The sequence below is a fragment of the Nelumbo nucifera genome, chromosome 2, assembly GCF_055504915.1.
Source record: "Nelumbo nucifera cultivar China Antique chromosome 2, China Antique-T2T, whole genome shotgun sequence".
Lineage (NCBI taxonomy): Eukaryota > Viridiplantae > Streptophyta > Magnoliopsida > Proteales > Nelumbonaceae > Nelumbo > Nelumbo nucifera.
Genome location: NC_142650.1, coordinates 1472496 through 1498749, shown reverse-complemented (window position 1 = coordinate 1498749; position 26254 = coordinate 1472496). Strand labels below are relative to the sequence as shown.

The 26254-nt window shown below is 36.6% G+C and overlaps 1 protein-coding gene across 13 annotated transcripts; it reads right to left on the bottom strand.

The window, feature by feature from the left end:
- Positions 1–3818: 3818 nt before the first annotated feature.
- LOC104594476 (uncharacterized) lies at positions 3819–25769 on the bottom strand. Of its 13 annotated transcripts, none has more exons than XM_019197221.2 (19): positions 25511–25769; positions 24903–25002; positions 23461–23483; positions 23070–23242; positions 15184–15300; positions 14977–15022; positions 14581–14681; positions 14283–14378; positions 12220–12274; positions 10847–10946; positions 9327–9552; positions 6880–7042; positions 6754–6791; positions 5994–6063; positions 5822–5926; positions 5686–5711; positions 4370–5324; positions 4222–4271; positions 3819–4126 (listed from the first exon to the last, which is right to left on the bottom strand). In XM_019197221.2, exons 2-19 carry the CDS (start codon positions 24942–24944, stop codon positions 3963–3965), a joined length of 2550 nt encoding a protein of 849 aa, XP_019052766.1. In that variant the 5' UTR covers positions 24945–25002; positions 25511–25769; the 3' UTR covers positions 3819–3962. The 13 variants fall into 13 exon arrangements, with proteins under 13 accessions (XP_019052766.1, XP_010253063.1, XP_019052764.1 ...); XM_010254761.3 differs by having other exon boundaries at positions 3819–4131; positions 25591–25769; XM_019197219.2 differs by having other exon boundaries at positions 25591–25769.
- Positions 25770–26254: the final 485 nt, after the last annotated feature.

Here is a 26254-nt window from a genome sequence, read left to right as displayed (position 1 = left end):
TTAAGAGACTTACCATATTTTAGAATAATGGGTCTACACTATTTATTATTTCATTTGAGATTCACAACTTATACTTGTATGATAAGTTCAATTTAAGTTTCTTGTTTAATTTTAAAAAATAAATAAATCAGGTTTAATCTATAATCAACATCCTATTTTTAAAAGACCAACACCATATAAAACATTTATAATGACTATTTCATTAAGGTAGTTTCATATATTGCTTTTATCCATTCATTAATCATTTAATATTTTCATTTAATTAATTATTTTATAATTGTTTAATCATTTATATAATATTGATTCATGTTTTATTATTTAACTGTTTCATTAATTATTCAATCAGTTTCTTATAATTTAAATAGTCATATTAAATGTAATCATTTTTTAGTCATGTTAAATTTAATAATGTTATTATTTTATTAATAAATTTTATTTAATTATTGTTTACTTGACCAATCATTTTAATGATTTTGTTATGCTAAAACTTTCTCGCTATGGTGGTAAAATTTAAATCTAAAAATGTATTCATGAGAAACTATGAAAAATTGGGAATTTCTTATTGAATATGAGAGGTAGATGTGCAACATCATATCATATTGAAGACGGTAGTCGTTGATGGGCCAAAGCAGCAAACAGCCTGCTCCACTTTTGTCGAAGGTTAATTAAACACATAATTCACAGTTAGTTTGAACTTTAAACTACTTCTTTGTAGATCAGATTAATGAAGTTTCTCAATTTCTGCAAGTTAATATTAGGTCCAAACAACAGCAAGAGTAGACTAAAGATAGTTTACAGAAACACACCATGCTCCCACCTGGGCGGATGGAATACAAAACCACTCCCACTCAGCCATCAAGATCCTCTCTGAAGACTAGTCCTGAGTCGACTTCCTCCAGTCTAGACTCTCCAACAATTCTAAAGGATCTGTAGTAAAGAAGTCGGAGGCTAGAGTCCCAGCCCACTCTGGGCGGTACTTGGGCTACAGCAACTACATTGTGAGGATGGGATTGGGAAGCCCAATGATTGATCTCTTCCTTATCTTTGACATCGGGAGCGACCTAACATGGATTTAGTGGAAGCAGTGCACGAAATACTGTCACAAATAACAACATTCAATATTCAAAGATATTGGTGGTGTATGATTCTGGTCTATCAATTTTGTCAGTGGTTTGCAACTTGTAGTACATGTTCATAAGCCCATTACCTGTATAAAAATCAGATTCCAGACCAAGACAAATAATGCATCCATGAATTGACACACTAAGCTTCAAGTCCATCAAGGAGGTGCAAGATTTTAGAACAGAAGGGAAAATATTGTGATCTGGGCATTTGCTAGTAGCCCTCATTTCGTTAAAGGAGATCAAAGATTGGAGTAAAAGGCCATTGGAAGTACATCATATGATAATTGATTTCCAAGAAAGAGAGGGAGGCAAAGGAAATGTGTTGAATATGAAAAGGGATTCGTGTAGAAGGTCTAAATGCGAATAGATGGAGAGAACGATAGCCATGAGAGATGAGGAAGAAGCTTTATTGTTCCTCCTAAGGATTTGTGCATGCAACTGTTTTGCTTGGCATTTCAATTTGATGGCGGAAGAGTTCTAGAGGAGGGGCTTGAGAACAGTCGTGCCGAAACTCATTCAAATTTTTTAAAACAAAACCATTGTGGGAGTAATATACTTCTATAATTTACAGTGCAGATGAGTGCAACCAATTCCCCTATGGGCTGCTCTGCCTCCACAATGTCCACATGCATTTACAACATCCAGTACGGTGATGGGTTATTAATTAAATGTTAATTATTAGTGACTGTTATTATTAATTAATAACCGAATAGCCTCTATACTCTCATTTGAGCCGTTGTCTTCTCAGACGATGTTGTGGTCTAAAACAATTCAACGGCAGCCTATAAATACTTAATATGACCATCCCGGCCACCGGCAGCCACCCATAAGTGATCGCCGGTGGCTAGCGATGTCATCTAAATTAAATTTAAACCCTGTTATCAAAGGTATTAAATAAACAACAAATAGTTTGTATCTCAGACAGAAGTTTCTTCTCAGGTGATCGTATCCACCTTCTTATGACACTCTCGGCCACCGGCGGCCAGACAAAAATGGTCATCTATGGTCGGCAATCTCATTTTGTATATGATTAATGCCATTTTCTTAAAAGCTTAATCCTGTAATCGTTTGTGCTCCATAACCGGATTGAATAGAGACTGAAACACAAAATTGAAATACAAAAGTACTATAAAAAACAGAGCAGTTTGTTTTTTATAGTACTTTTGTATAAAAAACAAACTTCTCTGTTTGTTTGTTGATTCATGAGTTACCTATTTCCTGAAATAATGTGCTTAAATTTCCATTTACCATTTTTTTTGAAAAGGATTGAGAGTAAGAAATTCCTACTTCACATGATATAACATTGTGAAGGATCAACTATGTATGTTAGACAGCTTTATTGAAAGACAGCTAATCAGAATAAGACACATGCCTAATTTGTTTCTGAGTTTGGAAGGACAGGTGTCTGAATGGGAGGAAGACCATATTGTCAAACACAAACAAAAATGAACCCGAGTGTAAATTTACCCTAAACCGGGATTTACACTTTATTTGCACCGTTTCCAAACACTACCTGAGAGGCCATATGATACAGTTTAGCAAACAGTGCAATGGGGGCTTTGCCGGAGAAGGTAAACTGTAAACAGACAGCTGAACATGAATGAATATAAGAAGCGTTTAACTGAAGACCTGGCAGAGTTTTGACCCTTTAGTTGAAAGTAGAAATGTACCAGTCCGTAAAAGACCATTCATGGATGATAATTATTTTAAGATTGTTTCTTATGCTTCTTTTCTACCAACGTAACGGATATTTTTGAGTCAAATATATATGTTTCTCAATCATACAGATGAAGGGATTTAATTTGGACGGCGGCCTTTGGTCGGCTTGGCATTCTCCTTCACATGTTTGTTTCGAATGTCTATTAATGTGTGGACATGACCGCACCAGTGCAGGTAGAATCATTCAATGTTTAGAAAACCAGACTGGCCGGCCGGCCGGTTGAACAGTGACCCAAGTCTCACTGACCGGTTCAGTCACACCCAATAATCGGATTTATTTAAAACCGGTTGACTGGCCAGTTTAATCAGAAAACCAATGAACCGGCCCCAATTTCATGAAGCCATTGGGTTTCATACATAGTGAAATTTTAAAATGTTGTTAATAAGATTTGAACCCAAAACCTTTTCTTTTCACATATTACTTAATTACCACTAATCCACCTCTTTATTTACACTAATTAATAACTATTTATTATATATATACATTATTATACACATATTTAAAAAAAAAAATGCAAGTTAAAAAGCTTGAACCCTAATCATTTATTTTAAAAATTAACCTTACCATCTATACCAATGTTTCGACCTCTGGTTCAACCCGAGTCAAACCTCTAACTCATAAACCTCTCCCTTCTCCAGTTCTATGCCCGGTCCGGTTCTCTAAACATTGGTATCATTGCATGTTTTATTCAAACTTCATACTCCAAAGCAAGATAAATGAAATAAAATAAAATAAATCCAAACGGGAGGCAAAAACGATATAGCTTCCTCTCTCAGGTCTGATGAATAGACTTGCAATAAGATCTTGGGAGCTAAAATGGTTCAGTTGCGACTACCTTAGACGAGTCTACCGTTTTTGTGTTGATCAAGAGTTTCAGAGAGATTCTACGTACAACTCTGGGCCTTGAATTTGCACCGTGCATATTTGTATTTGCACTTTTCCCAAACTGGGCCTTATGAGTGGAATTGTGAAAATGTGAAACAAGGGAACTATGGGCAATGTATAACTCGGATTCAAATGTCATTCGTACTTGGCAGTTAAAGTACGTATTTCATTATCTAGTGTCCATAAAAATTCTAAACTCTCTTTATCTAAAAACTAAAGGCATGAGACAAGCATCACACTTTCTTCATAGTGTCCTGAGATGCTTCCTTCAGCACCTTCTGCACGCACAGAAGCTGAAGAACATAAGTTTGAATCATTACCTCGTAAGATGGGTCAATGTTATTATTCAGTCCATTACTATTAATGTTTCTCCTCTTGGATCCAGAGTCTTCTTTCCCTGCACTAGGATATCAGGAATATTTCACTGAATATGTCAGAAGTGACTAAAATAAAAGGCAGTGACCTATCTAATTAAAACAGAAAAATAAACACCTTCACTCTCACTTTGAGATGGATGATGAATTTGAGCATCAAATCCATATCTGATAACAACAGTTTAAGTTATTAGTAAAAGAAAATTCTAAGCTTTCATTATTGTCTTACTAGATAGAAAACGGGGATATATCAGAACAGCACTTACTTGTCATCATTTACACCATTCTCAAGCTTGCCAGACATCTCCATCACAGTTGAAGATATATCTTCTACATGTTCAATATGACTTTTTGTCTTTGGCCTCTCATTTAGCTCAGGAGCTTCAGCTTTTGACCCCTTGCATTCACTGCAGTTATCCTTCGAATCTGTAGCATCCTTTGTCCTTCCACTTCGTGAGGGTAAGTCGCCATCTGCAGCAGAAATTTCTGTCTGTTGCTTCTTCATAAACTTCAGGTAGTCATTTTTCTGAAACTCCGGTTTATTTTCATCTTTGTCAAGATGTTCCTGCCTGGATAAATCAGAAAATACCAACTCCCCTTCAGAGTCAGCAACACAAGATGAACATGGAGGCTTGTCTTCCATTTCAAGACAGATATCTGGCTTGCTTGACCCAGATGCTGTGTTTAAGCAAGTGGGGAAGTCATGATAACGTGCAGGACTAGGTGGCTGCAAGAAAGCAGTCTTTCCAGAGATGAAGCTGACAGAAGGCCCAAACTCAACAGGAAAATTACACTTTGATCTCTTACTAGGTGATTGTATGTTGGGATATAATTTGGGAATTGAGAGTTTAGCACAGAGATCTTCATCTTCTGCAGAAGTTTTACTGAAAGAACCCAGTCCTGAACCTATGTCAATTGAACCTTCCTCCTTAAACAAGTGGCAGTGCTGCAATTCTAAACTTTTCTGGAGAGTGTAAGGCTCTCCTGTGTAATGAATCGAATTGGACTTCAACTGATCATGCACCTTTCTATACTTTCCTGACCCATTCAAGGTTTTCCTTCCGTGAGTTTCATCCATGTCTTTGCACTTTGTTTCTTTATATATATTCTTCATACCACAGTTGTTTTCTGAACTAATGTGCACCTCATTTTCGTTTCTTCTCATGCTTTGTTTCAATTTCATCACGTTTGATACTGAATTAATGGGTTTCTCTCCCTTCACTAACAAGCAACAGGAATAATAGAAGAAATCACTTAATTATTCTGAAGAAATAGGATGCTGTATGGAGCATTTGATATACTAATAACTTGATTCAATATTATAACTCCAGGGCATTTGTATGCCAGGAGGCATCATTCAAAATGGCATCATTACCAAAATCAAATAATTTTTTAGAAATAAATAAATATTTACATTTTACGGTAATTTTTATGATGACCATTCTGAATTATGCACACCTGGATTAAATGCCAATGTTATGTGACTGGCAATAATATTACAAATAAAGTTGTTCTTTATCCAAATGCCCCCAAAAGAAATAATTTCACATAAACAAATTAGCTCTTGAAACAATAAGATAACCTGCACTGGAGGAGCATGACTCTTCACTGTAATAACATTGAGGCACAAGAAACAAATATCAATCAAAATAAACTCAAGACAATCATTAGAGTGAAAAATGATAGTAATGTCAACAAGAGATGCTCCTAAGATTTACCTCAACAAGCTCATGCCATCTGTTGCATCTTCTTTTGAAAGATAAGACCAACTTGGTTGATCAAGAACACTATGAAAACCCCAACTCCCACCCACAGAAGGATACCTAGACACAATTTACATGAGCACACTTATAATGCACTTATTTACATATTCCTCTAAATCTGGCATACCTTTTCCCATCTGAAGTTATGAAGCCATATTTTTTTGGTGTTGGGTGCTTGCAGTATGGAGCAGTTGATTCTGGTTCCCACAGTCATTGAGAAATTTATCAAATAAGAAAAGAGGACAATCGCTTTCTTAAAAGAATAGGCCAGAGTTATCTATGTAGACCAAAATTTCTTTTAATGTATTAAATGTTAACACTACATGAATAATGGAAAAGTTAATAGCAAATTATTTTAAAAATTGTATCGCTTATGGAGATCAATCCACAGATCTAGAGACAATCAGAAAAAAAGCAAGACAAGGAATTTATCTTACCATAATAAGTTAAACACTTGCTGTGAATAACTATGGATCTTAGTGATTTTTTAATTACCCAACCAACAAATCTTTCAATGAGAAACATTACCCCTTCTGTTCACCACTTATCATGTTTGATTCACAAAAGTGTGGATTTTGCTAATTATACCAACCATTTATCTATATTGACATGCTAAATTATTAACCTTTCCCCATTTCAGAATGACCTAAGCAGACAAACAATGACACGAAAAATTTATACACACACAGGGGGAGTATTTGCATTGAAGATATGTTCTAGGTTCTTTTCTTTATTTTGAATGGTAATATGTTTCAGGTTTTTTATGATGGACAATATGTTTTATTTTCCAGCAGTGATAATATACTTTAGTTTCATAATTGAAGGAAAAGATAACAAAGAGATGTTTTAGCATCACTGTTGCACAGTTGTGATGAAAAGGGAAGCACCTAAAATGTTGTATCTTCTGGGTACTTTGTCTGCATCCCTGCACAGATGACATAATATATAAATAATTCATGAAGTTGAAAATAATATTAACAAATAAAAAAAAGGTCTCAATTTAAAGAGATAACCTTTTATTTGGTAAATAAGAGCCTTGAAAAGCAGATTCAGATGCTTCATGTTTTTCAGCTCTCAAAAACCTAGGAGAATCACCACCCTGGTATGATCGGCTGTTCCATGCAACATCATAGCTTCCCCCGTCAAGAAAGTTGTCATTAAGGAAGCTAGATCTAGCTGGTGGGGTTAACAAAAAGATGAATCAACACCCAGGTAAAGTCCACATCAAGTTCCATAAAAACTGAAAGATAAAAGCATAAGATGCAGTTCCACCTCCCAAACCATTGACATAGAAACAGAAGTCCCTCATGTAGGGGATATTGCAAATTTGCAATTAAGGCTGATTCAATAACAAGTGGATTATGTGCATCATGTACCCTAATGTCATTACTGAGCACAGAATTTTAACACAAATATGACAGTAATTTAACATTTTTAGAAAAACAATTACCAATTAATGAAGTCCAATTAGTTGCAAGATGAAGGAAAGTCAACTGAAAATCGTTTGGTCATGTGTACATATGATAAATGGTTGCACCAGTGAGGAGTCAATTTGTGCAAGTACAAGGCTCTAAAAGAACAAGGGGAAGACCAAATAAAAGGTGATCTGAATTGGTAAGAAAATGACGTAATGAGGACTTATAACTTGAACTTGATAGAGAAAGTTATAAGAAAACATGTGTTGATACAAATAACTTAATACTTTTCTTTTCTATAGGAAGCCAACTCATTTAGAATCACTTAATCTGTGTCTGGATTACTCTATTCAACAAAAATTAAGTGTATGGATTCATAAAACAAGAGAAAATACGAAGGTAAGAAGTGACCCAAAAATCACTGATGGGCCACGCACTGCAAGAGACAAAAACACTTGGCCTTACACCAAAACAGAAACAAAAAAACAAGCCACAAAGGCCAACCAAGGGAAAAAACCTTACAATAAACCCTAAAAAAAGGAGCAGGCTAGCTCACCCCTCACCCAGGCCCAAACGGAATTAAGTAATTACCCACCCTGAGAATCTAGAAATCCTCAAAAGATACAAAATTGGCAGACCTAGAATCACTAGATACTGAATTCCATGCTACTTCAAATGCATAGGAGAGTAAGTGTTGGGGAACAAACAAACCCAGGAACTATAAACGATGGGCAAGTAGAGAAAACAGGAGAAGAAAAAATAACACAAAAGAGAACAACTCAAAGAACAAAAAGAGATTTATGTGGTTCAGATTATAGCCTATGTCCACGGGCATCAAAGGAGAAGAAATCCACTATCAAATGGTAGAGATTACAGTCACCATGTTTACTACCTCTCTCACCAAACCCTATCTCCCAATACACCTAAAGTACCTTTACTATCAAATTATCTCACACACACCCGCCTTCTTTCTTTTCTTGACTTTCAAGATACAAGATGGCTTGTGGCACAAGATACAATAAGATATTTATGTAAAAAAACCCTAATCGAGTTAGCTCCAATTAGACCAAGAGAGGAACGTGTGACTTATCAACCCAGCCTTGAGCAACTGTGAATCAACAACCATCTGCAAAATAGACTTGAGCAACTGCAAATCAAGTGACTGAGGAAACAGACATTCACTGCAAACCATCTGCGCTTCTGCAACAGACCACTATGAAATTTTGCCTCCGGGTTTTTCTCAACTTAATTCAGGCCGGGTCATGAAGCAAACACATCTGGAATTCAAGGCACCAAGATAACATTAAGTGATTCTAGAATCCATAGAATTTTGAAATTGTCCAATGTCTCCACTTCAGTCCCCTGACTCCAAACACAGTGGGTGTAGGAAGAAATTAGAGCCACCTTTGTACAACAAACAAAGCACCTGCAACCTCAAAAGGGGATCAAGGAAATGGTCTCTTATAGACTTTAACCACCTAGAAAGCTTTTAGTCTACCCCTCCCCAGGGGAAAAAAGACAAATAAAGGCTAAGCTGATGCCTAGATACTTGTACAAGGGTGCCATATTGTGTTTGATACTTCAAATTTATGTAAGGTTTGTACCCTACACCTTGGCCTGATGTTTCCTTGTCATATTTGGGAAATATAGAGGCAAAGATGGAAAAAAGAACCATGCTTCCAGTGAATTATCTTCTACTTGCATGTAGAGATAATTTCTATCCCAAAACTTTGCAAAATATTTCTTTCCATGTATATTGTTTCCATTTATAGACTAGAGAAAGCAATCCATAGAACTTAATGACAAGACAATCATTTTAAGTACAATTCGGAAACAAGAGCATATCCATAGAACAAATAAAAAGGATATGCTTCATGTAAGGTCAGACCAAAAAGGACATGGGCTGAAGTAGTGAGAAATGATTTAAGGGCCCATAATCTGACAATGGATATGGTATTGAACAGAGCAGAACAGAATGACAGTGCTCTGGATATGAAATAAAAACAATGTAACTGGAAAGGAGAAGAAACAAAGGAGGAAATTACCATTCCAAGTCTTCCAATTTTTCTTATCCATATTGTTGTAGAAATACTGTTCCTCATCCAAAAAGTTATCTGTTTGAGTATCACAGATATCAAATTTCATGCAATCATTTGCAGTACATTTTGTGCTATTTGGATTTCCAGACCAATCCATTGTGCTACTTGAAATGAAAGGACTCTCAAAAACACTCCTGGCAAGTGGTAAATTAATATCATGTAACTTGGCATCCTGCAATTAACACACTAATTTGTATTAATCAATAACTCTATTGTTTAATGGAACCCTTCAAACAATAGAAAACGTTGCTTTTGCTTTTTGCACTGTAGTGAACAATAACAGGAAAGAACTGAAACAACAAACTTACTGATGGGTGGGTTCACATAATATAATCACAAGTATAAGAACAACAATTCAGTCTTGGAATGAAATCCACAAGCTCATAATAATCCAACCTAGGGAAGCTGTTAAGTAAATCTATAACCAAGGGCATTACTAGATTTGTGAGTTGTCTTTATTCCAAAAGATTCACAATGAAAATTTAATTCATCTATATGTCCTACAGAGAAGTAGCCAACCTTATTATCCATTCCAGTAGGGATTTCTAGGCTGAACCCCTGAAGCAGAAATCAGAGTAAAGATTTAGAAGAATACTATATTGGACTGTTCTCCAGTCTGCTACTCAGCCATGGATGATGAATCTTGTATCCAAGTGTTATAAACCACCACAGCTGAACATCAATCAAATTGCAGGATATTGAAGAGCCAAAGGGCATGGGAAAATAAATGAGTTTCTTTTGGTAAATGAGTATGGATATTGATTGATTCATAACTTAAGGACATTCTTTTTTTCTATGGACAAATTCAGGTAGCAGGTATGGTGCATATCTTATATTGATATCTAGTGTTGCAACTTGGACAGGACCAAAACTTTTCCACAGGTTGAGCTTGGACTTCTGGGCTTCTGTCTAGACCTGTGCCTGCAAAAAACTTTTCCATGGGAAGTTCAGGACCCAGCCTGAGCCAACAAAGTAAGGACCAAGATTTAGGGTTGGGCATGTGTGGCCCTAAACCTGGCATGTCCTGCCCTCACAATGATATAAAAGGGTAAACACCCATGAATTATCTTAAGTAACTAAAACCAGGCATACATCCTGCCTTCATCACTATATTCTGATGTATCACACCTTTTGGAGTATCTTTCTGGACTACCTAGGTAAAATAGCAAGCTGAGAACAAATCAAAATATGTATAGATATGGACAATAAAGGAAAACTGAATCTTTATTAACAAAAAGCATAAAGTTGCAAGAATAGAAACAAGTTTGGGGGACAACTTTATGGAAGACACCTTGCATCCCCAGAACAAGAATCCAGCCGGACTATTTAGTTAAACAAAGAAAAAGAAAAAAGAGTTCTGGTGCATCAAGAAATTCTTTTCTCTTATGATATGGAAGACTGTTGTTAAAATGGTCCAAATGCAGCCAATTAAATAAGAAAGAGTAGTTACTCAGTATAATTCTCACCAGCTCATGCTCAAGATCATCCATGACGTATATAAGGTCCTCGTATGAGTGAAATTGCCTTACAGCATTTGATGGTGAAGAACAACTGCTGGAGAAGATTCTAATATAAACCATGTAAAATTCAAGACACTTTCAGATAGAGAACCAGAAATTCTTTATTTCCCCCTTTGCATTAACAAAGTAGGAACTTCAAAGTAGTTATGATAGGACAACATATACAACTAGCTAGCAATAAATTAGATGCACGTGCATGTAGAATTACACAAGCCATGTCACAAGAGAGCTGAAAATGGGCAAGAAAATTGGTCAGTAGTTGAGAATTGAGATAAACCAGAGGTAATTCTTGAAACAGTTGGTGCAATGGTAAAATCTCGGGCTGGAAAGCATGAGAATGTGGGTTCAAGTCTGAGGACAGCCACTTTCTGTATGAAAATGCCAGGTTAGGACCATACCCAGTCTACTCCTCCCAAAACCCCAGATAGCTGGGACCAACATTGGGTAATGGCCTTTTTTATGTAAAGTTAAAAGTGTGTGTGGAACACAAAAAACACTAACATACATACTACAGCAATCCAGACATTTGAAACAATTAGATTCTAGGAAAAAATGAATTAAATTGTGATTAATTAACAACTGTTCACCATTAATTTTTGTTTCTTTTACTATCATTTCTTCCTAAATGTTCTATTAAAAATGACAAGTTTTTGCAATCTAAATATGACGAATGCCAAATGTGGAAAGTGAGTAAGACAGTTGTGATAAATTTGGATGGTGTAGCAAACATACAATTAAGCCAATTATAGAAGATCATACTTTGGACATCAGCATGTGAAACATGAAAACAATACTGCACCTTTGAGGCTTTTACTCCTTCAAACATTTTTAAAAGTTAATGTGTAGGTTTCAATGAAAATAGTTAAATCAGGCTCTTTAATGAAGGCTTGGAGGATATATTAGGGAAAATCCATCATACAGGCTCTTTGATGAAATTTGTTAATGAACCTTGTGCACATTAGGAGACTTGGTGCCTCATTCCTCCTATTTAACAATCCGCCACAGGCACCACAATATAAAACACTATCCTTCAAATTATAATGAACTACAGGAAGCACATTATTCTTAATCAAGTTAGGATATAAAAGAAGGGTCTAAGGTTCCGTGCAACAACCAAAATATGATCCACTCCTGCTCCTGCAATATCAATATAAGACTCCTAAAGACTGTCTCAACCATTGCAAATTTGCTTCCCACAAGAATGCAAGATGTTCGCTATAAGCTTTAATCTCATCATTTTTAATTATTTGATTCATTTATATACAATACTTAGAAAGTTAGAGGGAATATTTTCAAAAATCCATACCAAATAAAATTACCTGCCAGGTTGGCTTGGTGAATGAAATGGTGTTTCTATCCCCACTTTACCTAAACCTGACAAACAAGAGAAAGTTATATATGAATTCACATTCCCAGTATCATCATCATCTAAGACTTATCCCAACTATATGGAATCAGCTACATGAATACTGTTTCTCCACTTCATTCCATTTAATGCCATATCCATTGTTAAATACATGTATCATGCTGGTATTTACTAAATGAAGAACATATAGAGGGTGCTGGTGGGGAAGGGATTAATAAGTAATAACTCTAGTGTTACTAAAATGTACCAATTGGAAGTTTCGAAAGGTATGGTAGAGGTAGGATTATTGTGGCTATTAAACTATTTAATAAGATAATGAAAACAAATAAGATGCCAACAAATGAAGAAAGAGCATTGTGGTTCCTACATTTAGAAATAAAAAGTGACATGCAAAGTTACAATAATTATCGTGTGATTAAACTCATAAGCCATATTGTAAAGCTTAGAGAGAGAGAGTGATTCGGAAAAGGTTAAGATACAAAGCAAGTATATCAGAAAATGAATTTGGTTTATGTTGCCAGAGAGATCAACCATGGAAGCAATCTTTTTATTGAGATGATCGATATATAAAAGTTTACAAAGAAGAAGAGAGATCTTCATATGGTATTCATTAACCTAGAGAAATCACAAGATAGAGTCATTAGAAAGATAATATGGTGGGTTTTTAAAGAGAAAGAAGTCTGAAATAGGTATATGGACTTAATAAAGGATATGTATGAGGAGGCAACAACCAATGTCAGAATATTTGTAGGAGAGATATCAAATTTTCTAGTTACAATGGGCCTTCACCAAGGGTCAGCATTCGTCATGGATGAATTGACTTAACACATGCAGGAGGAGGTCTCATGGCACATGTTGTTTGCTAATGACAATATGAATTGATCAATACAAAGAAGGATTAAATGCAAGATTAGAACTAAAATAGAATATATGCGACATAAATTCAATAAATACTATGAGCAAAATTCAGGGTACACTTAAGATTGGAGACCAAGTGATATCTCAAAGTAACCTTTTCCATTGGCTTGGTTAGATAATCCAAAACAAGAGAGAAACCGAGGAGGATGCCACCCATAGAACTAGAGTAGAATGGGAAAAATGGAGGGGTGCATCCAAGGTCTTGTATGATAGGAAAATACAACTTAGGCTAAAAGAAACTTTTTACAAAACAGTTATAAGGTCAGCAGTGTTGTATTGTATAAAAAAGAGTGTTGGGCACTGAAGAAACAACATGTTTAAAAATGAGTGTAGTAGAAGTGCTTGAGATGGATGAGTGGGAAAACTAGAAATTATGGGATTAGAAATGATCTTATTTGAAGGAACCTAGGAATGGATCCAATAGGTAGTAAAGTGAGGGAAAGGATAATGGGTTGAAATGACTAGAAGAAGTAATCTGTTATAAGTTGAAATGACTAGAAGACCTAGGAGCAAATCAAAAGGATAATGGGTTGAATTAGTGAGAAATTATTCAAGGACCCATAGTTTAACAATGGATATGGCACTGAACAGAACTGAATGCCAGAACAGGATTGATGTAGTTGACCCCATATAGCTGGGACAAGACTTAGATGATGATGATGATGATGATGATGATGATATAATGCTGGTATTACAGTATGGTCCTCTCCATAATTGTGCATACCATTTGAAAAGAAAAGGCAAATGGAAAACATGAAGATGACAATTAGATTGCCCTTCATGAATGCTTTTCCAAAGAAAATTGATTGATTAGAAGACCAATTTCCTAACATTTTTTACCATCAAAAATCAGTTTCCTTTGTTTCTTTAGAATTTCCATATATCTGCAAAGTCAGCATTCCTCCCTTTTATTGTGCAAGTATGTTGACAATTTTGATCTTATCTCACAATACGTTGACATAAAAATACATGTCTAAATCTGTCTCTTAAAGAAATTTTTTTTACAGAATGATACAGAGGCTAAAGGTGTAACCATCATGAATGAGATCCTAATATTAGTGAAGGCTCTTGATTTCCAGATCAACAATAAGACCATACCTTGCACAGAAAATGCAACATGAGCTTCATGTACTACACTTTCTTCTGAATCACTATTTGGTTCACCACCACCAACTAAATCAAGAACAGATAACTCTGGAATAGAACACAACAGATGAGGAGGTCAAAAAAGTAACTAATGAGGGTAAAGGTAAAAGTCAAGAAAGGGATGGATGCTATGCTTAAACAAATATACAAACAAATAGCCTATATAATTTAATGTCAGCAAACCTAGCAACAGAAAAATAGAAAGTACGAATTCCTAAAAGTTGTGTTCAGCATGGTTTTTGACATTTACGGTGTTCAGAATCTGTCTTCCAGTGACTCCTTTTGTCACCATTTCCTTTGGAAGAATAGTTACAAGAAGGTGGCAAATTATCGGGACTGTTGGAGAAACCCCTGTTAGGTGATAGCAATGTCAGCATTTCACAGAAGAGCACACACAATACAGAACATCCACAAATCAGAAGCATGTAAAGTAAAGACACAGACGTCTCTCAAAAAAAAAGAGAAAAAAGAAAGAAAGAAAGAAAGAAAGAAAGGAGATGCAAGTTGCTTATCTACACACTTTAATCATAGAGTTTTAAATCTGTACAAGGATAGCTATGGCATTCACCTTACAGATGTATGTGAATGAGTGCAAGCACATATGAAATGAATGCAGTTGATAGGTGTACACAGAAATATTTCTTACTTCTCCTGGGATACAGTCTCAATCTGATGTCCAGATGATACAGTTACTGTTTCATATACAACAACCATATTCAGCATATGAACCATCACAAGATAACATTCCATTTCTAACCAACCCAAATCAAGAGCTACATGGTCCAGTTCATAATTAAGAAAATAGCTTGCCTTTCACAAATAGGTAAAGTCATATGAGAGAAAACAGGCTCACATGCTTCTTTCAAATTGACAGAATCTCCACAAATGACCTTTTCTGTAAGGCTTGATGATGGACATTTTGAAATAGAGTGGATAACTGATGAAGCATTTATTTCTGGATTTCCCCTTGCTTTTACCAATGAATTAAGTAGGGTTAGAAACTTTGGACATCATAAAAGAAAATCATATTAAATTAAAACCAGTGTTATCAGCAGCTTAATGACAAATATCCTACCACTCACAACAAAAGTTATTCCATTCCATATTCCTCACATGGAGAACATTTTACATATTTCATTAATTTCACAAAGCACATAGATCCATTGGAGAAAAAGCAAAGCATATATTGATAATCAAAACCTAAAAGCATTTAAAGTCCAGAGTATGTATTCATCTTGTTACAAGAAAGCTGGTTTGAAGTGTGTTTTCTTACAAGAAGAGAGAGGAGAGAAGATAGGAGAAGAGAAAAGGGAGAAAGATGTTTGAGATTCAAAAGATTGGGCTGGCGGCACCCAGCTTCTAATTTATAATAATATGATGTAACAAATAAAAGATAAAGAAATTACAAGTAGGTCCCTGGCGGCACACCCTAAAAGAAAAACTTAAATAAGAGAAAAGAACATGCTGACAGCAGCCTAGGCTGACAACATTCTAACAGCAGAAATAAAACAATTAAATCCAACAACACTCCCCCTCAAGTTGGGCTGAATATATCCATCACGCCCAACTTGTCGCAGCTCACTGTGCTGCAAGTATGGAAGCCCTTTTGTGAGAATATCAGCAAATTTCTCCTTGGATTTGACATAAGGAGTACAAATTTCTCCCTATTCCATTTTTTCTCTTATGAAGTGCTTGTCCACTTCAATGTGCTTGGTCCTATCATGTAGGACAAGATTGCTAGCAATGCTAATGGCTGCTTTACTGTCACAGTAGAGGACATAGGATTGTGGACAGTAACCCAAGTTCCCCTAAAAGGTTCTTCAACCAAAGAACTTTAGTCACCCCATGTGCCACAGCCCTATACTCTACTTCAGCACTTGACCTTGCAAGTTGCAACTACACTTTGTTTTTTACTTCTCCATGTCACTAGATTTCCTCCTACAAATGTACAGTACCCATTTTTGGACTTTCTATCATCCACAACACCTGCCCAGTCAGTACATTTTTGGACTTTCTATCATCCACAACACCTGCCCAGTCAGCATCTGTACAGACTTCCACTTTCAAATGATTATGTTTGCTGAATAGCAACCCTGTTCCTGTATACTTCTTCAAATACCTAAGGATCCTCTCTGCTGCCTCCATGTGTGTCTCTTAGGGGAATGCATGAATTGGCTCAGGACCCAACTAAGTAAGCAATGTCTAGATGTGTAATGGACAAATAAAGCAACATTCTCACTAACCTTTGAAACTGTTTCACATCTTTCAGTGGTTCACCATCACAATCTCCCAGTTTATGATCAACATCCATAGGGGTATCGGTTGGTTTTGCACCTAACTTTCCTATTTCCTGTAACAGATATAGGACAAACTTCCTCTAAGAAATGAAGATGCCCCTTTTTGAGCAGACAACTTCAATTCCAATAAAGTACTTTAGGGGACCCAGATCTTTCACTTCAAATTGAGAGGCTAGGAATTCCTTCAACTTTTGTATTTTTTTGCTCCAGTTTCCTACAATGATTATATCATCCATGTACACTATCAACACAACCACTTGTTCCCAACATCTCTTCACAAAGGGAGTGTGATCAGACTAACATTGTTTGAACCCTACTTGTTAAACCGCTATATGAAATTTACTGAACCACACTCTAAGAGATTGTTGTAAACCATAAAAGGACTCTCTTAGCCTATAAACCTTATTTTCACTCCCTTTGGCACAGAAACCTGGGGATTGAACCATGTACACCTCCTTCTCTAGATCACTATTTAAAAAGGCCTTCTTTATATCCAATTGATGCAATTCCCAGTCAAAGTTTGCAGCCAATGATAGAAGAACCCGAATTGAGTTCATCTTAGCTACTAGAGCAAACGTCTCATCATAGTCAACACCATAGACTTGGGTGTACCCTTTAGCTACCAGCTTTGCTTTGTATCTTTCAACTGTCCCGTCTGCCTTATGTTTCACTGTAAACACCCACTTACACCCCACTAGATCTTTCCCTTTTGGAAGATCCATCAACTCCCATGTATGATTCTTATGGAGGGCATTAATCTCCTCCTTCATAGCATCTATCCATTCAGGATATTTTAAAGCCTTTGCCACATTTCTGGGTATGGGGATGTTATCTACTGCAAATAGGGGTGGCCATGAGCCGAGCTCTTCACGAGCTAATTGAGCTCGGCTCGGCTCGGTTTCAACCAAGCTTCAAGCCGAGCTCGAGCCCAATTTATAGGCTCGTTTATTAATTGAGCCGAGCTTGAGCCTAATAAAGTTCGGCTCGTGAGGCTCGCGAGACAGCTCGAATAACTACATATAATAATAATAATAATATAAAATTATAGAAATTATTTTATATATAATATTTTATTTTTATATATAATAATAACTAATTATTATAATTCTTAATTTTTTAAATATCAAATAAAAATATTATATATATATATATATATTTATAAAACATTTTTCTCAAGTCGAGCCAAGCTTGAGCTTACGAGCTTTTGACTCGAGCCGAGCTCGAGCTCAAGGTTCTAGCTTGAACCGAGCTCGAGCCTTGTACTACCTTGGCGAGCCAAGCTCGAATATCTAGCTATTCGGCTTGGCTCAACTCGAATCCACCCTTAACTACAGATAGGAAGACACGGTGAGAGGGAGAAATGTGATCAAGGTTTAAAATGTCGATGTCAGTGGAAATGTTGGTCATCCAAATATAAGAAACATATCGGAAATTTCGTATGAAAATATTGCAAAAATTATAGACATGGTGGAAACATTGTAAAATATGAAAAATATAGAATGATATTTAATGAAATGACAAAAGAAGCATAGGCACACCTTTTAAATTATTGTCATGTTCCAAGTTATTAAACAAAACTAAGAAACTAGGATTATAGACAAAAAAATACGTTCTGAAGTTGCCTTGTAAACCTTAAGCTTTAGAACTTCATGATAGAGTTAGTTAAAGCAAAATTTAAACTCTTAGAAAATGCAAATGGTTGTAACAAATCAACCAAATAATCTATTACAGAAACAAAAATTATTATTTAACTTCATGTTTGAAATGAATATTGAGCTAGCTCAAAGTTGCAATCATGTAAGTTAGGTGGACAATAACTTGTTACTTCACATATCTACAATATTGTCACCAACTTATGTTATAATACTATCTCTTGTACTCCACATAGTACCAGTAGTGTTCAAAAGGAATATGTCAATTCTAGTAAAATTACATGTTGCTACCCATGGAAGTGAAAATGGAAATATGTCGTGGGTACTATCTCTTGTACTCCACATAGGTCTGGTAGTGTTCATTGGGGAAATGTCTGTTCTAGTAAAATTTCGTGTCGCTACCCATGGAAATGGAAATGTTGTGAAAATATTAAGGAAATTAGGAACATTTTAAACCATGAATGTGATCATAAGAAACATACAGGGTAATGGGGTGTTTTGTAGTGCATGACCCGACTCCCTTTCTATGAGCAATACGAATGTCAAGGTCCTCCACAACCAAAATGAGAGTCAGGGTATCAATAGGTGAAATAGAAGGAGTTGGACTTACCTCCTGGGAATCAGACGGTGTTGGTTGCTCAATGTTTGGTGGCTCCACATCTTTGTCACATTGCTGATCTCTACGGCATTTACGTTGGAAAACACGAAAATGAGCAAGATCCGGAATAGAAGGAGGCAAGACTTGACAGACCTAGACCTACTTCTCCTCTTCCACATTACTCTCCCTCTGAGGAAAAGCATGGAAGAATGGTTTAGACTCAAAAAACGAGACATCCATGGATACAAAGAACTTATGACCAACGGGATCAAAGCACTGGTAACTCTTTTGCGAAGAGGGATACCCTAGAAAGATACAGGGAATATACCGAGGATCCAACTTACCACAGGACAGAGATAAATCATGGACAAAAGCACAACCAAACACCCTCGTGGGAATGGAAAATAAAGGAGACTAATGGAACAATAAGTCATGAGGGGCCTTGCAGTTTAACACTCTGGAGGGCATGCGGTTTATGACATAAGCAGCAACAAGTAGAGCATCAACCCAAAATCAGTTGGGAACATTCATATGTAACATCATCCCTCGGGCTACCTCAAGGAAGTATCTATTCTTTCTTTCTGCAACACCACTTTGTTGTGGTGTTCTTGCACACGAGCTCCTATGAATGGAACCATGAGAAGCAAAGAACTCATTAAACTCACCATGGAAATATTCCTTTGCATTGTCTGATTGAAAAATCTGAATTTCAACATGAAACTGTGTAAACACCATCCTCTGGAAATCTCTCACGATCTTTGAGACTTTGTCTCTGCTATGCATGGGAAATACCCATGTATAGCAAGAGAAATCATCAATCAATGTGATAAAGTACTTATACCCTCCGTCCGAAGTTATGGTAGTAGGCCCCACACATCAAAATACACAATATGGAAAGGAAAACTTGATCTTTTATTACTTGAATAAAATACCGTTCTACATTGCTTGCTCTACTAACACGTTTGGCAATGGAAATCTGACACTGAATAGGACTTAAATAAATAAGGAAATAAAGACTTCACCATTTCAAAAGGCACATGATCTAACCGAGTATGCCACAAAAAAAATGACTCTTATTTGACTGACTATGCGACTCTGAGGATGACACCGAGAAACCAGCCTTGTTGTTGAGAGTGTAGAGACCATCCATTAAGCTTCCTTTTCCAATCGTCCTCCCAAAAATTAGATCCTGAAAAACACATGAATTAGGAAAAAGGTTACACTGCATTTTAATGAGTTTGTGATGCTGCTAATAGAAAAAAAAAATGATGGGAAGCTGAGGGACATCCAAAACATTATTTAGGTTAAGTCCATGAAGAAGAGATATTGATCATTAGCCTGCAATGGAGGAGAATGATCCATCTGCAAGTCTAACCTTATCCCTTCTTGACAAAAGGTTATAAGATTGAAATAGGTTTGGCTTACCGGTCATGTGATTAGATGCCCCTGAGTCAATGATCCAGGGGGAATCAGTGGCAGTGGAGACATAAAAGGCAGAAGGATTACTAGAAGTTGAACTGTACATCTGGTGCAAGGCCCTCCCATATGATTCCAAATGACTATGGAAGGAGTTCATGATACCTTCCTTGGGGTCAAAACCAATGAAGTGCTCCTGAGTAGTATCAGTTGACACTCCAACAGACTAAGTTTCTTGGATTGCCACATTTGTTGCATTGTGTGTTGTATTAGGCTTCTTCTGACCCTATACCTTACCCTGTTCTTGGTTCTTTACAGCCCACTTTGGCCTCCCATGGAGCTCCCAACATGTGTCACGTTTGTCTTGAACGTCGGCAATGGGTACAGAACAACTTATCATTATCATCAACTTTCCTGGAGTCACTTTTCTTTCCCATATTATTACCACCCATTGCAGCTAATGCTACCTGTTTCTCCCCCTCAGTTGTAACCATCACACTCCGCTTACTTTCCTCGGAATGAACAAGGGCATACACCTCTTGGACTGAAGGCAATTCTTTACTTCCTAAAATCTGAACTCTAAGGGGTTCATATATGGGGTTTAGTCCCAACAAGAAGGCAAAAACCCGTTGTTGAGAAACCAACTTCTTATATGCTCTAGCATCATCATCATGTTTCCATTCCATAGTTTGATAGTAGTCCAATTCCTTCCATACTAAGGTAAGAGCTGAATAATAGGCTGACAAGCTACGGTTCCCCTGTTTACAAGTTGAGGACTCAACTTGTAACTGGTAGATCTTGGCATAGCGTCTTTGCTCAAAATAGGTGGTTTTGGCCTGTTTCCATATCTCACTTGTAGTGTCTGCCCACATAAAGTTCTTCCTTACATCAGATTTCATGGCTACAAGAAGCCAAGACATCACCATACTATTTTCTTGGTCCCACTGATCATGTTCAGCACTCCTACTCTTGGGCTCTTTCACTCTTTAATTTATGTAACCAGCTTTTCCCCTTGTTGTTACATAAAGTTTTACACCTTTAGCCCACTCCAGGTAGTTCAGGCCGTTTAAAGGAGTAATAGGCATAGGAAACATCATACTTTCAGTCCTCATATCAGCTGTACTACAGGTTGATGTAACCCCAAATGAGGCAGAATCATCATTCGCCATTGGCAAATGCAGGTCTACAAGTCAAAAAACAAAGGCTGCAGGTGCACAAGACCGGTCGTCACACAAGTACCACCTCTTACAGTCACAATTAGGACACAAAACCCCACAAACTACTTCTGAAATAAAGTACCCACTGCTGAGGTCAACTGGCAGCAACTAAACAGTCCAGAAACACTAAAAAATAGTCACCATTGGACTACACACTTCACAATTCACACACTAATCAATCACAGCACATACCTGTGACAAAGGGGATCACACACCCCTGTACGAAGGTGCAAAACCACGACTAAGCCTTCACAGCATCAGCCAAAAGAAAAAAAGGAAGCTTCACAGCATCGGCCTCCTCCTGCTAGGATTACCTTGGTGTTATGACCAAGGAAGAACCCAGAAGAAGCAACAAGAAGTAGTTCTGATCAGTCTGATTAGGGTTTCTTGTCCTCACTGTCCAAGAAATCAGAAACCTGGGTTGAATGGATACGATTCAGAAGAAAAAATGACTCCAATTGCCCAGAGTTGCGCTCTGATACCATGGTTTTTTACAAGAAGAGAGAGAGAGAGAGAGAGAGAGAGAGAGAGAGAGAGAGAAAGAGAAAGAGAGAGAAAGAGGAGAAGAGAAGAGAAGAGGGAGAAAGATGTTTGAGATTCAAAAGATTGGGCTGGCGACGCCCAGCTTCTAATTTATAATAATATGATGTAACAAATAAAAGATAAATAAATTACAAGTAGGTTCCTGGCAGCACACCCTAAAAATAAAACTTAAATAAGAGAAAAGAACATGCTGACAGTATTCTAACAGTAGAAATAAAACAATTAAATCCAACAACAAAGTGCACTGACTAGATCACCAGAATAAGGTTGGACCAACTTTGGTTCAAAATTTCAAATAAAGAGACAATACTTCTCTTGAAAGAATTAAGCACGCCAACAACTTGATTTATAGGAACAACAAAGTTTGCACAAAGAATGGAAGATGTTGGACAAAATCAACTTGGGAAACTGAGTACCATTTAAGATCAGGACACAATTCAGAAAATTGGTAGTTAGGACAGTACAGAATGACTTTGTAATGGTTCTTCTCCTGCTTAATTTAATATATCTGGTATTGACCAGATAACAAGTCTCCATAAACATGTCAGACACATTAATTAAATGAAATCAATAAATTATATCATATATTCCATCCATTCAAGCAACAAAAAAATTAATTTCAAACTTTTTTTTGATAAGTAAAATTAATTCCGAACTTAATATGATTTTTTTGGTAACTAAACAAATATAATACCATGGTTTGCATAGAAAACCTCTTAGTAAAATAAAAGAAAGAAGGGAAAATCTATGATACAGAAAAGATATGGTATGGAAAGAGTTTTGACCAATCAAAACCCACCCATGAATTTTGATAAATAACACCATGTTCCCTACCACGTTTATGATTCTGATTTATTGGTCAGTTGTTTTTTGGATATCATATCTTTTCCATGTCATAGTCGAACCCAAGAAAGAAACAAGGTAAATGTTATAGAGTAGCTTATCAAAAAAAGGTAAACATTATAGAGTGAGAAAACAGAATCCTCAAACAGTTTCATATGTATAAAATGATCTACCATTGGAATCTGAACTGTGTTCTTCAGCAACTGTTGCCAAGTTCAGCAAACTGAGGACATCCAGTGATCGAGGTTTTTCATGCCATTGGCTGCATTTGATTGTTCCATCAGCATAGTTCTCTAACCCAGCAGTCTGTTGCTGTCTCTTCCGTTGTTCAAAGTATTGTTTTTGCCTGCAAATTTTACTAATTAGGTTAGAAAAAGTCTATCCCATCTTCATCCAGGAGTGTCTCACTTTTATCATTTACACAATAAGAATTTGATGATGAATAAATATAAACAATACAAATTTTTCTATGTCACTTTCTTCCAAAATATGTCTTCAAAACTTTTTAACATACTAAACATGAAGCAGAAATATATAATGAAAATTAGGAAATGTGTATCTTACCTTTTCTGTGTTGATTTTCTTGACTGAAGTTTTTTCAGTTCCACCATGATCGATATAAATTGAACCAACAAGAAAAGAAGAGATTAACACATTGGTATAGGAAACCCAGTGTCATTTTCTTAGGCTTATGTATAAAACTTAAATAAGTTCAGCAATAATTGCCAAAATTAAACTATTGCATGGTGAGACTAAGAATCTTACGATCTTAAATGATGAGACATTCTCATAGAAAGAGAACGTGAGAAACAAAATTAACAGCATACAACAGTCAAGAAAAAGAACTATAAAGTTTCAAAGAGTAAGAAAACCTTACAAGGCACTACAGTTTCAAGATTGGAAATAACAGGGAAAAAGAGGAAAATTCTTCATAACTAATAATGCATGGTTAACCTAGCAAGATATGATCCAGGAAAAATTACTGAGGGAATGCCATGGTTTAAATCAAATACTGAAGGACGCTTTGTACTTCAGAATCTAAATTGGGAAGGGATGCATAATATTTACATATCATTCCATGTGGAAATTTAGGATACAAGGTAACAAGAAAAAGTATGTCCTTCAACAATAAAAGACAAAAACAAAGAGCAATAACAATGGTAAAGATTACAGCTTAGGCAGAGATCATCCAGCCAGGCCCAGGCTGGTTGAAGATTTGAGGGGCCTCCATGGGCTGAGCATGCTTGATGTTGGCTTTGAAATTGAATTTTGTTCACAATTGGGTTAATTTCTTAAAATCCTGAGGGTCTGGCCCCTGAAACCATCATCTAGATTCTTTTAAATGTATTATATATTATAATACATGGTAATTATTCTTCATTATATATAATACATAATAGGAAATATGAACCTATAAGCCTTAATGTCCTCTTCATAGGAGACCCTTCACTCATTTATTACACGGCCATAGATGATGTTTACAGATCAAATTATGTTCCTCTAGCAGGAATACAGCCAAGGTTTTGTATATCAGGTCCAGAATATAGTTGTTTATAATGCATATATGTGTGTATGATATATCAACATTTTAAGTCCCACAGGCGGATAACCTGACCAATGAGGTGAACATATCATCGTTTAAAATCCACTACCCTGCCCAATTTTGATTTTGACAAATTTTAGCTAGTTAATATTGGAACCAACTGATCAGGCTAAGATCAGACTCGGAGAAAATGTTCAGAGCCCACCCCAACCTAATTGACACCTCAACAGTATCTATCGAACAAAATCGTGGATCCAAAGTTAAATGCATGCCACGGTATGGATGAAGTCTCCTATTGAGATGCGTATGTTTAGAATTATTGTCGCAATCAAGGTTCCTTTTCCTTCATTGATCCATTAATTCCAGCCTTTCTTTTTAAGTGCACGTCAATGGCATCATCTTGTCCACGATAAGTGCTAAGCCTACCAATTATAAAAATGAAAACTAGTATCGTTTTACTTACAGTATTCACTTTCTTCCTCGATCCTCCCATCCACTGTAACATTATACTGAAGATAACGCCCCTCTCTTAAAGGCTGCAACAACAAGATCACTTCACCGACCTGAAACGATTTACCAAAGAAAAACGGACGAACTAAATTAGTGTCCGATGGATAGTAAGTATTGTTATTTTGAATACAAATACACAACACAGAGGAAAAGTGAAAAACTACTCTTGGAACATCTAAGAAAATTCATCAGAATTCAAATTCTTCGACTGCTTAGCCGATAAGCCACCGCAACATATTCCAGTTCAGAGCATAGCGGTATAAATTCCAAAAGACAATTAACGTAGAAGCTGAAATCGTAATTCGAGAACTAATTCTGAAAAGTAAACAGACAAACAATCTATCTCTACAAACACGAAACGATATAGAGATGGAAACAGCTAGAAGGATAGTAGAGAAAGAAAGTACTCCAAATGAACAACCTAAAACAGTCTTAGAAACAAGAATATAGCTCCGAAGTGTGCTAATGGATAAAGGAATCTCAGGAAGCAAGAAACTAGAAACCCTAACTTGATATTTGGTAATCTATCAGTTCAAGTGAGTTCTTCGTTAACGATCTCACCGTAGGCTCTGTCCGTCTAGACAAAAAAGGTGGAAGCAAGATTTTTACGAAAAAAGCAGAGAGAGGATTTAGGACCGTACAACAATGGAGATTACTTCTGCAACTAGAACGCAGTTACAGTCCTACAAGTGCTCTACCGAGAACGCTTAGTTTGAAGCTAATGTTCAAAGCTCTTGTGCAGGCTGGGGTACATCTTTCGAAATGAAGAAAGCGGGTAATTCATAGCCAGAAGTGGCATTTTATCAGCGGGATACCGAATACGCACTGGTCCAACCCATTCGTATTTCTAGACCTGTTCATGGGCCGGGCCGGGCCGAGCTTTGACTCTTTATTAACAGAAAACTGTTAGGCCCGAGCCCGAGCTCGGCCCGACCAACGGGCCTACAATTTGGGCCCGAGCCCGGCCCTGATGAAAAGCCCGAAGCCCGATCTAATAAAAGAAATTCAAAATTTTCTGACATTTTCTATTTTAATTTAAATGTTTTTCCCCTATTTAAATGAACAATGGATCTACAAGTGAATCAATGACCTCAAATCAAAAAATTTATTCAAATAGACATCACATAGGGTTTTTACTTAGGTTTAACTATAGGTCGGGCCGGATTTACTTAAGTTTAACTATAAGTCGGGCCGGGCCGGGCTCGGGCCGGGCTATTTTAGCAAAGCCCGAGCCCGGCTCGAATTTTATGCGGGCCGGGCTTTTTGGCCCGAGGTTAAGCCCGCGGGCCAAAAATCCTGTTCAAG

Bases quoted from the DNA above. Each gene is read 5' to 3' on its own strand.
- LOC104594476 (XM_019197221.2), bottom strand. From the start codon at position 24,944: ATGTTACAGTGGATGGGAGGATCGAGGAAGAAAGTGAATACT. The intron at 23,243-23,460 runs GTAAGATACACA...TAAAATTTGCAG, and splicing joins AGAAAATCAACACAGAAAAG to GCAAAAACAATACTTTGAAC. The intron at 5,712-5,821 runs GTAAATCTTAGG...ATGTTATTACAG, and splicing joins GATGGCATGAGCTTGTTGAG to TGAAGAGTCATGCTCCTCCA.